At 41.2% G+C, this 14,472-nt stretch overlaps 1 protein-coding gene across 1 annotated transcript in view; it reads left to right on the top strand.

Moving 5' to 3' along the window:
- The window catches only part of atp6v1ba (ATPase, H+ transporting, lysosomal, V1 subunit B, member a), a 39,018-nt gene that overhangs the window by 21,423 nt on the left and 3,123 nt on the right, over window positions 1–14,472 (top strand). Inside the window, exons 7-13 of the mRNA XM_076742832.1 lie at window positions 3,421–3,522; window positions 5,443–5,540; window positions 5,736–5,859; window positions 9,807–9,957; window positions 10,767–10,849; window positions 11,874–11,978; window positions 12,200–12,329. Of these exons, the coding sequence (XP_076598947.1) occupies window positions 3,421–3,522; window positions 5,443–5,540; window positions 5,736–5,859; window positions 9,807–9,957; window positions 10,767–10,849; window positions 11,874–11,978; window positions 12,200–12,329 (793 nt within the window). The remainder of the gene's footprint in view (window positions 1–3,420; window positions 3,523–5,442; window positions 5,541–5,735; window positions 5,860–9,806; window positions 9,958–10,766; window positions 10,850–11,873; window positions 11,979–12,199; window positions 12,330–14,472) is intronic.

Below are 14,472 nucleotides of genomic sequence, written 5' to 3'. Positions count from 1 at the left end.
TAGTAAAAGCATCAACTGTTAAGTGTCATTGTGCAGTGATATTCAACAAGTGTCATATCACTGCAAGCAGTAATCCATCATGCAGAGGAGTCAGGCATGGTCATTTCTCCCCTGACACTACATAGTTAAAGACATGATTGCAGCAAAGATGGCAATAGTTTTTCTTGATAATCATTTCTTAAGCATTTGACAAACTCGACTCCTTAGCTATTCCTCAAACTAACAGCCAAAATACAGCGGGCACAGGTGCAGTGCTTCAGGTGAGTAGCAGCTTGCGCAGGTGTGCACGCCTTGCATTGTCAGTGTAGCAGCTTCAGTTGATTACAGTGGATCTGCTCTGCTGTGGGGATGCTTCTGCAGACGTGTAGCGCTGTGTACGTGCCCCATTTTTCAGCTGTAACTGGATGTATGTGTTGCCAAGGTCAAGAATGAAGCTCTATGTTCAATTTGCCACCTGGAGTGGCAAAGTCTTAAGATAAAAGCTTCGGGATAATTTGCTGTTTATTCCTGTGGCAGAATCAGTGGAAATAGTTAACATTGATGAGTCAGGTCATGTGTGTCAACTGTTTCCCTCAGTGTCACATGACACTCGACAGTTTGACTTCTGCTTTCTTTCCTGTGTTTTTCATGCCTCACAATGGAAATTCATGACTCGGGTGTCCTACATAAGCAAGACAAGTGTTTTGCATGCCTGAATATCTCATGATGTCTAAAAGCAGGTTGAGTGAAGTAAAACATTCAAAGTTAACAGGTTAGTGCCATGATGATAGTCACTTGCCAACATTTACATTTAAATGACAGCAACATTTAAAAACTGAGCAAAAGTCTCCCTCATCAGAAATATGGAAATGGTACTTCACCCTGAAAGGAAAGCAAACTTCACCAGCGTCATGTTTGTGCAGCACACTGGGCTCTGGCTTTTGCTCGTGTCTCTTTTAATCATTGTGACAGACAGCTGTGCAGCCCACACGGCTTTATTGTGGCTGAGTGGAAATTAAACCAACTAGATCAGGTCATACTAAAAGAAGGTGAGTGATCTGTTATTTCCAGCTTGATGGAGGTATTTGTCACAGCACCCTGGTTTAAGTAGGAGAGCTTTGGAAATGGTCCCAAGGCAAAAAAAAAAAAAAAAAGGTTTTTTTCATTCATTCATGAGAATGAAATATACAATTGGCACAAAGACAACTCCATTGTATTTGGGGAAACAGTATTGATTGATTCAATCTATTGAAGCACTCCAGTGCAATTGAGGTTTCTTGAGTGACAAGCCATTGGCTGTTCTTGATGCTCTTAAGATAAAAAAGAGGATTTAGAAAGCAATGTTGGCCCCTGTATTCTTCTTTTCACTCCTACAGTCCTTTACATGTCAATGCTCAGGGACAACATTCAGTGTTATTACTGTGTGACATTGTCAGACAGTAATAACGTTGTATTTCTTCATGTATCTTGGGAGATTCTTTTGATATACACTAAAACCTTGTTTTGCTGTTGTTGTTATAGCCAAAGGTGTAGCAGCTTGACACTAGGCTGTGTTTAAACTTTGGTGAGAATTTGATTGATTTTTGTTTCCCAATTGCGAGAAACTGGTAGGTGGGAGCAGTTACAGCATATACAGTAATAAATGATTAAAATAAATGAGAGTTTCTGGAGTGTTGGATATTAAATCATCATTTACTGTTTTGACTGAGGACTTTAACAGTTATGCTTTTCTTCTCTCTAACCTCGTAGAACTACAAGAAAATGGAAATATTCTTCTCATTGCAAACGTTGAGACCTGTACTGCCTGAACAACCCCCCCAAAACCCACTGTTTTATGAAGTAGTTTATTTATCTTTTTTTTTCTTTTTCTTTTTTTTTTTTTTTTTGGACTACTGTGCTTTCAAAAATGTACCATGGAACCAGGGACATCGCTGTTCCAGGAAAGCTTTATTTGAGATTCCTAAGTTATTCTATGAAATAAACCTCAGTTAGCTCCATCAGTTTTCTTGCACTGTAGATTTTGCATTTTACTGTCTGAGACAAATTTAAATTTAAAATGTAGGGAGGCCTGAAAAAAGAGAAAAAGCCTTTACTGTTATGGTTCAGTCTCACCGCTCTCAGCAAACCAATTTCCAGAAACAGTCGTCAGCTTTTGTCAGTGTGAAACCCACTGTACACTACCTGCTCAGTTAGCAACGAGCTGCTGAACATAGCGGAGTGTTCAACAGCCAGATTCATGTTTCTTAGGAATTGGTGAAAACCAAAACAGAGTTAAAAGAAGCGTGATTCCATTCATCAGGTGGACACAAACACAAGTTACAATTGTATGCAAAGGTTGCTCTGTGTCTTTTACATGTATAATTAGACAGCTGTTTGCTAATATGTTCATCATGAAACCTTCATAAGATGATAACTGTGTGTTTACACCCTGTTCCATTGCACCCAAATGGCTAAAAACAATCAGTTCACGCAGCTTAAATATCTTGAGTGGCCCAAACTATGAGGCTCCAAAGGCTTTACTTTAACTAGCACTGTAGTGAAAAATGACCGAGCAAAGCTGTCATAGCATCAGTTTCTTTAATCAGTTATTGTACTATGAGCATAAACACAGCCGTCAACCCAAATCTCATCCGCGCTGTAAACATTCACGATCAAAAGGGTTCCTCTGCAGGACCAGCCACACAAACACGGCGTGTGTTGTCCGCCTAATGATGACCCGCTTTTCGTGCCGTCCGGATGGTGTGAAAACTTGGCTTGTTGTTTCATTAAGCACATGCCACAGAGGTCACTGGTGGTAGTTTCCTCTATGGGCCAGGTGCCTGAACTCGGGTGCACGGAGAGGTCAGGCTGGATCAACACAGTGGCCGTGACATTATGTGATGAGCGTGAAATTCCTCTTTCATTCCACAGATTCATGAAGTATCACACAGAGTAAGTCATCTGTATGAAGCCTTTAAACTGAATGCTTTTTAAAGCACGCTTTGATATTCTGTTTTTGCCGTTTTGTTGAATACTTTCATGAAAGGACTAAAACTGAAAATGATTTGATCGACTGCAAAGTGTTGTCTGTGTATAAGGACTCACCTTGAAGCTCATTGGTTCCTTCTGATGATATTCATGTGTAGTTTGATTTTTAAATAAAGCCGAATCATTTCCTTAAACAGCTGGCTTCTGTACTTTTTAGCAAACACTGCTCAAACTTTATCTACTAATATCTTATCTTATCCATAGAACTCCATCATTGTCCATTATTGTGCACTGAGTGACATGTACGTCCCTTCATGACCAGGAACGTCACATGCTGGAGTGCGTTTGGAGAGGAACCAGTGGGCCTGAGCTGAGAGCCTCAAACAGTACTCTGAGATGGACGAACACATTGCTGACTGTGTGTGACCTCTTACCTGTCTTCATTTCTATATCTTTATGTTTTCTTGCTCCCAGATTGCCGCTCAGATCTGTCGCCAGGCCGGCCTGGTGCAGAAGTCCAAGGATGTGATGGACTACAGTGCTGAGAACTTTGCCATTGTCTTTGCAGCCATGGGGGTAAGCAGACAAACTGCAGCCTTTAGCGTGCACTTGTTCCACCCTGCCACCCCACCCCCATTCCCACCCCCCCCATTTGTGACTCTAATCCCCCTCTTAACCCCGACGCCCTGACGTGACACTCTGTCCCCTCTCTCCCGCCCTGCTTTCTGTCTTTTATTCGCCAGGTGATTTAACCTCTATGTCCCTCCTGTTACTTCTGCATCTCTGAGCATATCCCCTGGCCATGTAGACAGGTTACTAATTCAGCAGGCCCTTTAACGCTGTCCTCCCCGCAGTATCAAGTTCTCTCCTCCTCAGCTGCTCCTCCTGTCTGCAGTAATGCCTTGATTGTGACAGGTTGACCTCTACAAAACACACACACACTTGCTTCACTTGCTAAAGGCTAATCCTTCCCTGTTCCACCAATTCACGTCCCATTGTGGTTAGTCTAGCAGGAGTTGAAAAGCAGTGTTAGTAGGGATTTACACGAGTCGACACATAGACATGCATTTTTTAAAGGATAATTCAGAGGACATAGTGCACAGAGTAACAGCAATGCATCTGTTTAAAGGTAAAATCTAAGTTAAAACACGGTATAAGACTTGTATTGAGCTAAGAGCTCCTATTGAATGAGTCCTTATGCATTTAAAAGATAGTTTTAGAGTTTGTCTGGGTCTTAATCCTGAGAGAAAAAATCCATGTCTTAGTCTGTTTATTATTTTCAATCTTACTGACAAATACTCTACATCAAAGACAAACCATGAACATTTTTGTCTAGTTTTATCAAGACTGTTGATGGATGAAATGTGTTGTGAGGATTTGCTGCTGTACTTCAGCTGCTTTCAGACATGCACCTCTTCTGTAAAATCGTTTTTGCATGCCAGTCTCATGTCTGAACAACCACTGCAGTCAACTTCACATAGATGTCGTGTGGACAGACATGAGAACCTTCCTGTAACATTTTGAACAAGTCTCGAAAACGATGAAATGCCAACTGCAAGGATGACATTATGAATACCCAGCAAAGCACTGAGCCTGTTGGCAAATAGGAACAAATGAGAGTCCCAACTTAACATCTTGCACTGTGGGACATTATGAAACAGGCAGCAGAAGAGGAGGTGAGTGTTCCTCACACCCATCATGGTCATTAGTGCTGTAACGATTCTGCAAACCCACGATTCGATTTGACTTTAGATTTTAAAGTCACAATTAGATTTTTTTGCCAGCATTGATGACTCTAGACTATCAAGTCTTGATCTGTAATTTCTAATGTTTTATTTTTTTCCCCCTCCCATCAGACAGTAGGCAGGGGTGGAGACAAAAAAAAAAATCCTGGGAGAATTGCAGATCCTAAAAAAATGTATCATTTCAATCGATTTTTCATTCATAAGCAAAATGGTGTCACCCCGAATGGTTATTCATTTAAGAGTAGGATCACAAGTTTATCTATAAAAAGATGCTGCTATTTCTGTAACACAGGAGTTTTCAAAGTCTGACACTATGTGCCCCCCTCTATGAGTAGCTGTCACCGGATTACTCTGATGCTGGAGAACATAAAAAGAGTGATGGTAGTGGTACCCTCAGGAAACATCTACACTCCTCCAACTGTTGACCATGTTGGTGCGCGGGCCAAACTACAATAACCAGCCTGCCATTGTTCTTACAACAGACGCATGCACCTGGCAGTGTGACCTCTCACAGTGTCTTCACCTCGTGTTTCTCCCTGTGTCCTCCCTCGCACAGTGTCTTCACCTCATGTCTCTCCCTGTGTGTCCCCCCTTCAGCTCTCACATCCCTCAGGGGAGGCGGCCATCACAGTTTCAAAAACTTTGCTGTAGCACATAGATGAAGGTGGCTTGTGCTTGATCTTTGTCAGAATGGATCAGCATCTTTCACCTGCAGTGCTTCGGTCATTGACTGGTATCTTTTGTCTCACAGGTCAATATGGAAACTGCTCGCTTCTTCAAGTCGGATTTTGAGGAGAATGGCTCCATGGACAACGTCTGCCTTTTCCTGAACCTGGCCAACGACCCCACGTAAGATGCAGACACGGTGTCAACGAGTGATACCACTACCGCTTAATCGCAGTTGTTGTGTGCTTTACTGAATTCATGCATTATGATTAACCATTCACAATTATTAATTCTGAATAGATTCTAGGGGTCAATTCAGACTTCATGTTATCTTATGTGTACAGTAGAATAAGTTTCTTTTTGTCTGTGACCAATCAGCATCGAGCGTATCATCACCCCTCGCTTGGCGCTGACTTCAGCAGAGTACCTGGCCTACCAGTGTGAGAAGCACGTCCTGGTCATCCTGACGGACATGAGCTCCTATGCTGAGGCTCTCAGAGAGGTACAATGACAGTTCATCACTCTTTGACATACTGGTTACACGATGCAGTTAAATCTGCTCGCTGTGATATAGTCTCATTAAAAAATAAATAGATAGAAGAATTTCCCGACTGTGCTTTTGTAGGGGACTGTTTCGAGCGGTGGATTAATCCACATTTGGTGCTCTGGTGAGCATTTGGGGGCAGCAGAATGCTGTATGTGTGTTCATGGTACTGAGGTGCATTTGCTATTATATTATTATTTTTATTTTTTTATGTGAAGTGTCTTTGAGTGTCCTGAAAAGCGCTGTATTATAATAATAATAATAATAATAATAATAATAATAATAATAATAATAATCTTGTATGCCAGGCTTTAATAAACAGTACTTGTTAGTAGATACATGCAGCGTTGGTTTTTTCATAGGATTTGTGGTCAATAAGAAAAAATCTTGAATATCACCAGGTTTATAGTATCCTTTAATGTATTACTGTTGTGCGTTGTACCAAAACTTCTACTGTATGTGTGTACTTTGGACCATTTATCATCATTAGAAATTTAGTGTATCTGCCTTACTATCTCTGCTCTGTTATTTAATAACACTGTATAAGTACCACGTGCCCAGTGTATTCAGTCTTATTTTTAGAAGGGTATAGTACATATTGAATCCTCTCTGAAGACTCCATAAGCAATTGAAGCCTCAAACCATGTGGTAGCGTGTAACACACCGACATTAAATTCTCTGCAGCATTAGCACAAAGGTGATAGACTCACTAAATTCATGTGCTCCTTGCTGAAAGGGAGGGTAGTGTGTCCTTCATTCTTGCAGGAAATACCTTAACTTCATTATTGTATGCTTGGCTTTAAAAGGAAACGGGCCCCTTCCCCACCCCTCTACCCACTGCCCTCCTTTCTCCTCGTGGTGTGGAGTCAGGCCTTCTTGACTCACTCTTTTGTGTTACTGTAATAATCCCTTTATGTTGTACAGTTTGCTGTCTCAATATGCTGGCAGCACAATGCAGGTTTTTAAATAGTGCATGTGCATATGTGTTTTCCCTTCGTGGAGTCGCTGTCCATAACCTTGGCACATGTACGCTGCACCAATAGTCAGCAAAGACTCAGGCAGCTTGATGGGTATTTCAGCGTGTACAAAGACCCAGGAGGACATTAACATTTAACTTTAGTTCCCATTCACGCATGTGAAGGTTGAGTTTTGCATTGAATCTACAGTTCACAAGTGCTTAGCCTGCCCATCAACCTTTGAATCCAAGGATGAATAGAACGCATTTTCTTTCCCTCTTGCTCTGAATTCACTTGACTTTGGGAACAAGGATTTGCTTTTGGTCATTTTTGTGAAGGGCCTGAAAACAGAAAGGCAACATTTCCAACCAGCTGTTTGCCTCTTCTGAAAGATACTGAAGGAGTTAGCATCACTTGACTCTCCAACAGTAAATGGATTTAGTAGATTTTTTTGTTTACGAGGAAGAGTGTATCAAAGCGCACTGGAAGATTAAGTCGTACTGTGCATGAGATTAAATAGAAAGAATATTTATTTCTATGGTTTGAAATGAATCATACTCCCCTTTACAACTGCTGTATCCCAAAGATCTGTTGGGAAACATTAAAGACATTTTTTTTTCCAAGGATGGGGAAGGCATGACCTTCCGTACTCTGCCTCTGATTGACCGTTAAACCAAACCATCCCAGCCAACAAAGGCCAGTCAGAGGTAGAGCAGGGCGGGTCTTGACTCTGAATGACATTGAACTGCAGAGCAAACACAGTGAAGCAGCTCAAGTAAACGACTGTATGCCCGTTACCGTGAGTGCAATGAAACCTTTACGAGTAAAAAGCCAGTACTTCATCAAAACTCTATCAAAGCAGATAAAGTGTGGAAAGAGATATTTTCATTTACTTGGCCTGCAGTCTGCCATCCACTGTGAGTGTTTTCTACAACCACAGCCTGCTGGTTAGCTAATTGTTTTGAACGAGCTGAAACGAAAGCTGTCATATGTCGCCAAACTGTTCAGCTTAGTTTGACACATAGAATTTGGCTTGGATAGCAGCCCCCCTTCCTCTACCAGTGGTACCTGCAGACAGTGCGTCACATCAGCAGCAGAGGGAGGAGGACAAAGGACAGCAGGAAGGACTTTTAAATCAGAGTCCCTGAATCATTGTTGCAGTGATGTACAGTTTACCACAGTGTCAGAAACAGAAACGGCCTCACTGGAGCTGCTGAGCTGCTGTTGTCTGCACCACAGTCTGGTGCTGCTGAATTGAGACGACTAATTCAGTACAAGGACTTTGGGACAAGGGCTCAAATTTCAATACAAATTAAAGTTTTGCTAGTTTTATTTATTCTTGCCTGATTTATTTTGTAGAACTTTGGAGATTTTGCTTATTTATTTAAATTTGCAGTTAACTTGCTCCCTGCACGTATTTAAGATCCTTTCTAAGTCACCTTTTGCACCATTTAATTAAACATATGCATAAAGGCAGTGAAACAAAGTTTCGTTTTGGAGCAGCTGGTATTCTCAGTGGAAGAAATGTTCAGATATTTTACTTAAGCAGTACCACATGGTACAAATTCTCCTGCTTTCAAAATTGTTCATAAAATTACAGAAGTATGAGCATCAAAATACACAAAAAAAAATACAAGTGAAAATGCAGTATGGCCGGTTTCAGAATAGTGTGTTATATTACTGCATTATAAATACTGATGCATTAATGTGTACATTTTAAATGTCATCATTTTAATTACTTTGTATACTGCTAGGAAGCTTAATCTTTGCTAATACATCATCATTTTTTAGTTGATATGTATTTTATGGTAATAACCTGAATGTGCAAAATAACTAGTCACTAAAGTTATCAAATATATAAAGTGGGGAAAAAGTACAGGTTACTCAAAAATGTAGTGGAGTGTAAAATTGCAGAAAATGGAAATGCAATCAGAATTGTACTTAAGTAGAGTACTTGAGTAAATGCACAATCCACCACTGGTTATTCTAAATTTCTGCTCTTCATTCCAAACTGTACATATTTAAGTTTTACATGAGTAAAGACTTTGAAGACGAGGACTGACCGATGTTGAACACGATGCTATCTCACGTAATAAGTCTGGCTGGAGTTCCTGCAGTGTAAACCTCCCCACGCCGAAGTAGTGACAAGCTAATGCTACCCTAAACTGAGGACAGGCACTCCTGAGTTCAGAGTAATGATGACTTTTATGTGTCAGTTCATGTTCCATCCCTGAATGAGGCTTTTCCTAACATACTGCTGTAGCTAGTAGGCTAGTTTGCCAAGCATGCTAGCATTCATGCCTGACAGTCCAGCTAATAAACATACTGTACAATCCATTGCCAACAATGTTACCCTTATTTTTGTGGTTTTGAAAAATGTTAAAACAAACCACAACCTCCAAACTGTGTGTACAGCGAGTGTCACATCTACATGAATCCAGAGCGCACTACTTCGTTGTGCTAAGCTGTGTTGGATGTCATCGGGAGCGGTCTAGCAAACCGTTATCAGCAGCAGTTCCCCTTAGCTTTACAGAGCTCCTTATCTCAGTGCATTGTTTCAGTTTTCTGTTTCCACCAACAGGAGTGGAAAAGATCAGATAAATCCACTGTACACTGCCCATCCAGCATGAAACGGTAGACAAATTTAACATTTGGCAAATAAGGAGCCACATATGTTTCTTAGGAGGTGGTGGAGACCAAAGACAGAGCTATTAGAGTGAATTCTGGACTTCCCTTCATCAAGACGACTCAAGCACAGCTCCAAATGAATGCTAATGCTGCTATGTGTCTGCTGTTATTTGTTGTTAGACAATCGTTTGCTGCAAAAATTACTAAAATGTAACAGATGAAATGAATGTAAATGCATATTAACCACCTCGTGTCTTTTCGCTTGTTCTTCTTGCTGCTCTCATGTCATCCTCCCACTCACCACCCACTCTTCATCTGTAGGTCTCTGCTGCCCGAGAGGAAGTGCCCGGCCGTCGAGGCTTTCCTGGTTACATGTACACAGATCTGGCCACCATCTACGAACGTGCTGGACGAGTGGAGGGCAGAAACGGCTCCATCACCCAGATCCCCATCCTCACCATGCCCAATGATGGTAAGAGCAGCAGAGCAAAAGCTTTGAGCTGGACCAAAATGACGACTTCCCACTTAACTGTTCCAAAGTCCCGCCCCCCTCGATGTTGGTAGCTCTGACAAGCTTGACAAAAAGAAACATAGAGACAGTGGTTTACCTGTGTGCTGCACATAGCATAAATATAAGAGGAAAGGTTGGCCAAGGTTCTGCTTGGCACCAGGCTTGCTCAGCTGCTATTGGAGCACAGAGTAAAGAGGATGGGGATGTAGGAAGGGCCAGTTGTCAGTCTTGAAGGGGACATAGACATGAATTATGAGCATATGTAGTTCATGCATTCGAAGCAATGCTTTTCTCTGTCCTTAAATTACTAAATCTCTCTGCAAGTAATTGTTTGAATTACTGCATTAGGCATCTCAAATAGACTGAGGAGACATCTTTGATGCCTGCAGTTACCATAGCAACATGTATGAAGAGCCTACTCCTATCTGGCCGAACAGGAGTCCCCCATTACAACATCGCAGTGATGATTGTGTCAGCTTTTGCTGCACACTGCTGGTCTTCCCAAGGGCTCTTGATTGAGAATAACGGTCTTTTAAATGGGACGCTCACAGAAATTCTCTCTATTTTTGTCCTATGTTTCACATTATTTTAATTCCTGCAGCTCAGAATGATTTGAATAGTGCCTCAATTGTAGATGATCTTCAGTTTGAATGTAAACTCCACTGAGATATTATATGTCGTGTTTACACTAATTGTACTGCAGTATGTAACAAATACATGATTATGTGTTCAATGTGTTGTGACTGAATACGTTTGTGTGCCTCTAACAGACATCACCCATCCAATTCCTGATCTGACTGGATACATCACAGAGGGTCAGGTCTACGTTGACAGACAGCTGCACAACAGACAGGTATTTATCAGTCATTTCTTTAAACAACATTCATCCAGCTTTGGCCAGAAAGCTGGAACTCATGTTTGGGTTAGTCAGTGTTTGCTAATCCTCTGGCCAGCTCAATATGTTTTACACAATACAGATCTCTACAAAGTTACACAGGCTGTGTGTCCACAGGCCTCACAGTTTGAAAACCTACATGATTACCAGCTGTAGGTCATGTTTCTGTTTCATATCTTTCCTTCTGTCCACATGCGCACACTGTCCCCCTAAATCTGTATGTTTAAAACTCAATCTAAATTAATTCCCAACTCTAATAGTAAGGGTCAGTTCATGCCGTACTCATCATACTACGCATTATAACCAATCTGATAAGTGAATGGAACCTTGCGTTGAGAAACCCAGTTGGGGGAGGAAGGTCAGCTGACATACCTTGATGCATTCAGATTGGCCGCTGACATGGATTTGACCTGTGTCACTGTGTCAGTTGTGAATGCCGATGCACAGATAAACAAGCCCAAAACTCTGTTCATGTGAGATCCGTCTCTACGCCACATCGTGCTCTGTTCTGCTGCAGTATAAAAATCTGTCCAAACACACTGTCACACCTCAGAAAGAAAACTAAAATAACCTGGGTTGAGTTAATTTCTTTTACTAATCTAAATGAATTTTGCAGGGCTGGACTTCACTGTGCTGACCACCTCCATGCACTTGTTAAACACAGTGCAGGGGAACAAAGTGCTGCTGGGCAATATTTAGCACAAGGCTCAGTGTTTCCTGACTTGTGCACAATTTAAGCCTTGGTCAGAATTTTCCATTCATTATGACATAAAGCTTGTCAGCTAAATCACTCTTATGATTGTTGCTCCTCATTGAAAATATCAGTGGAGAGTGAAAAGTGGAATGCCGTCCTCTGAAGGGCTGATCCTGAGTAGACCTCTCTTGTTTTTTTGTTGTTGTTGTAGTATCCACTATAGTTACAATGAAATAGAAATAGCCTTAACAATACATGTAATCCAGCAGTCTCCTCCTTGTCTTCCAGATCTACCCGCCCATCAATGTGCTGCCCTCACTGTCCCGTCTGATGAAGTCAGCCATCGGTGAAGGGATGACCAGGAAGGACCATGCTGATGTTTCCAACCAGCTGGTAACAAATCTCACCTATTGTGCCTAAGTACTGCATCCTGTGACCTGGACAGAAAGTTTTTCCTTCATAATAAAGTCTGAGTGACAGTTTTGTAAATAACTAAAGGCATTGACATGGATAATATATGGAGAGGGCTGTGATGGTATACAGCTGACATTTATTTTGTAAGCATCGTATGAAGTGTCGCCATTATTACTATTAATATCTCTTCTTGTCTCCAGTATGCCTGTTATGCCATTGGTAAGGATGTCCAGGCCATGAAGGCTGTAGTAGGAGAGGAGGCCCTCACCTCTGATGATCTGCTCTACCTCGAGTTCCTCCAGAAGTTTGAGAAGAACTTCATTGCTCAGGGTAAGAAGATACTAAAGGAACAATTCACAGATGTTCAACCTAATCTCCGTGCATTACTCATGCTGTAATATGATGCCGTCCTTCATGATAGCGAAGGTGCAAGTGGTGGCTGGCAACCACAGCTAATGTGGGATGTTCATTGTTTCATCTGCCTTTTCACACTTAGCTGATGACTCTATTGACAGAAAATTAATTACCTGTTTTTGTAATTTATTAATCATGTAATGAATTTATCTATCAATAATATCAAACTTTCTCTGGTTCCTGCTTCTCAAATGTGAGAGTTTGGTGCTTTTTTTTTCTTTATACTTTTGCAAACTGAATATCTTTTGGTCTGTTGGTCAGAAGCATTCAATGTGAAGCCATCACCTCGGGGCCTGCAAATATGATGGGCATTTTTCACTGTTTTACAACATTTTACAGACCAAGTGATCCAAATAAATAATAATCAATAATTCAAAATCATTGTTAGCTGCAGCTCTTAGGTATTGTAATTGAATACCTACAAGTAATTCCTAAAAATGGTTGCGCACTGCCAGCTCTCCTGCACAAGCTGTGAACTCATGCAGTGTGGGAGCAGGACAGATCTGATTCAGTGGTTAGTCACTGTACCACATATAGATGTCTAGAACCGGTTGGACTGTTCACTGCTATTACATAGCTGGCTGTGAAACTGGAATTTCAATACACAGAACAAACTGTTCAGTATGGAGGAAAGTGAATGAACGACACATACGGAAGCTTTCCTCCACAGTGATTATGATGGAAAGTCAGAAGTGGGAATGAAGGCAGTACAAGAGAGTTCTTGTGATTTATTTATAAAAAGTTATAAAAAGCTTTAATGATTATAAAAATCAAAATTTACTAAGCAAATGAATATGGGAGTGAAAAGATGCATGGCGGCCGCTGCCTCCCATCTGGTCTCTAACAATGACACTCTGTGGCCTTGAAGTCCTGTGTGTGATTCAGTTTTCTTGCATAGTCTCAGACGACCTTTACTTCACTGAAAATGTGTTTGCACTACGGTCACTACATTTGCTTTGCCTTTCTCTCAAGTACTCACCCTTATTGCTCAGGGTAATTTCCTTTGTTTTCAAGTACTACATATTGTGCTCGGTACTGTTTAAAGTAAAATCACGCTCTTTACATGTTTTATTATCTCATAGAAATAAGATCAGAATACATGTAAAATGGTGGTCCAGAATAGCAAGGAAACGAACCAATGGTAGAACAGTGCTTCAGGCTTCTGAGTAGTTTTACTCATGTATTATGGTATATTGCTTTGAAAAATGGCGGTTGAAGTGGTATTCACATTGTATTTCTGAGTTAAGCTTGTCCCTGGAAAATATTGATCTGTGTAGGTTCCCTGTTGCAAAGCTGGCCATTTTCTTCTCTCCCTCTTTTCTTCAAAGTGCCTAAACAATGCTCAGTGTTGAGATGGTTTTATCGTCTTGGTGGATACTGTACATACAGAGCTGTGTTTTCTCTTTTGATTCATGATGGATTCCACAGGAGAATAGTTGTTGTAGCAAGACAAGATGGGAAATGGAGAGAGAAATATTTTTAGATTCCCCCTCCAACAGTATATAGTGAAAAGAATAGTAAGAATACAGCTGGGTTCAGAAGGGGGACCAGATCTCAGGTCAGAGATTAAGAAATAAGTAGTTAAGACTACTGCAAATTACCACCAATTTGAACAATTCCACATATCTTCAAATTTAGCAGAATATTTATTAATAGTCAAGATGTAATTGAGTCCAGTCAGAAATTGCTTTTTGACTTTTTAGCTGTTTTCTTAGAAAGCTGCAATTTCCTTTCCAATGGACCAGAAGCATCCCAATGCGCTGCCTCTGCTCAGCCATCTTACATTGCTGTGCATCACTGGGTCATTTGTACATGCCTCATCCTCCTTCAGGAATTCCCTCAGCAGGCGATGCTGATAGGATGTTAATGCCTGAAGGAAGTCGATGAGGTTCGTCATTGTATTAACTGCCTCTGCCATCCTTCTGACAGAACAGTGCGATGGATGATACAGTAGCAATCAAGGAGGCCAGGTTGTCCTCTTTCATCCAGGCCGCAGCCCCCGCTCTCTTCATACCAATGCACCATCTCATGTGACTGAGACCAGACCTGTTTCAGATCT

This window comes from Chaetodon auriga, chromosome 11 (genome assembly GCF_051107435.1).
Source record: "Chaetodon auriga isolate fChaAug3 chromosome 11, fChaAug3.hap1, whole genome shotgun sequence".
In the NCBI taxonomy this organism is placed as follows: Eukaryota; Metazoa; Chordata; class Actinopteri; order Chaetodontiformes; family Chaetodontidae; genus Chaetodon; species Chaetodon auriga.
The sequence above is the reverse complement of the archived record's forward strand: the minus strand, read 5'-3'. Positions and strand labels throughout refer to the sequence as shown.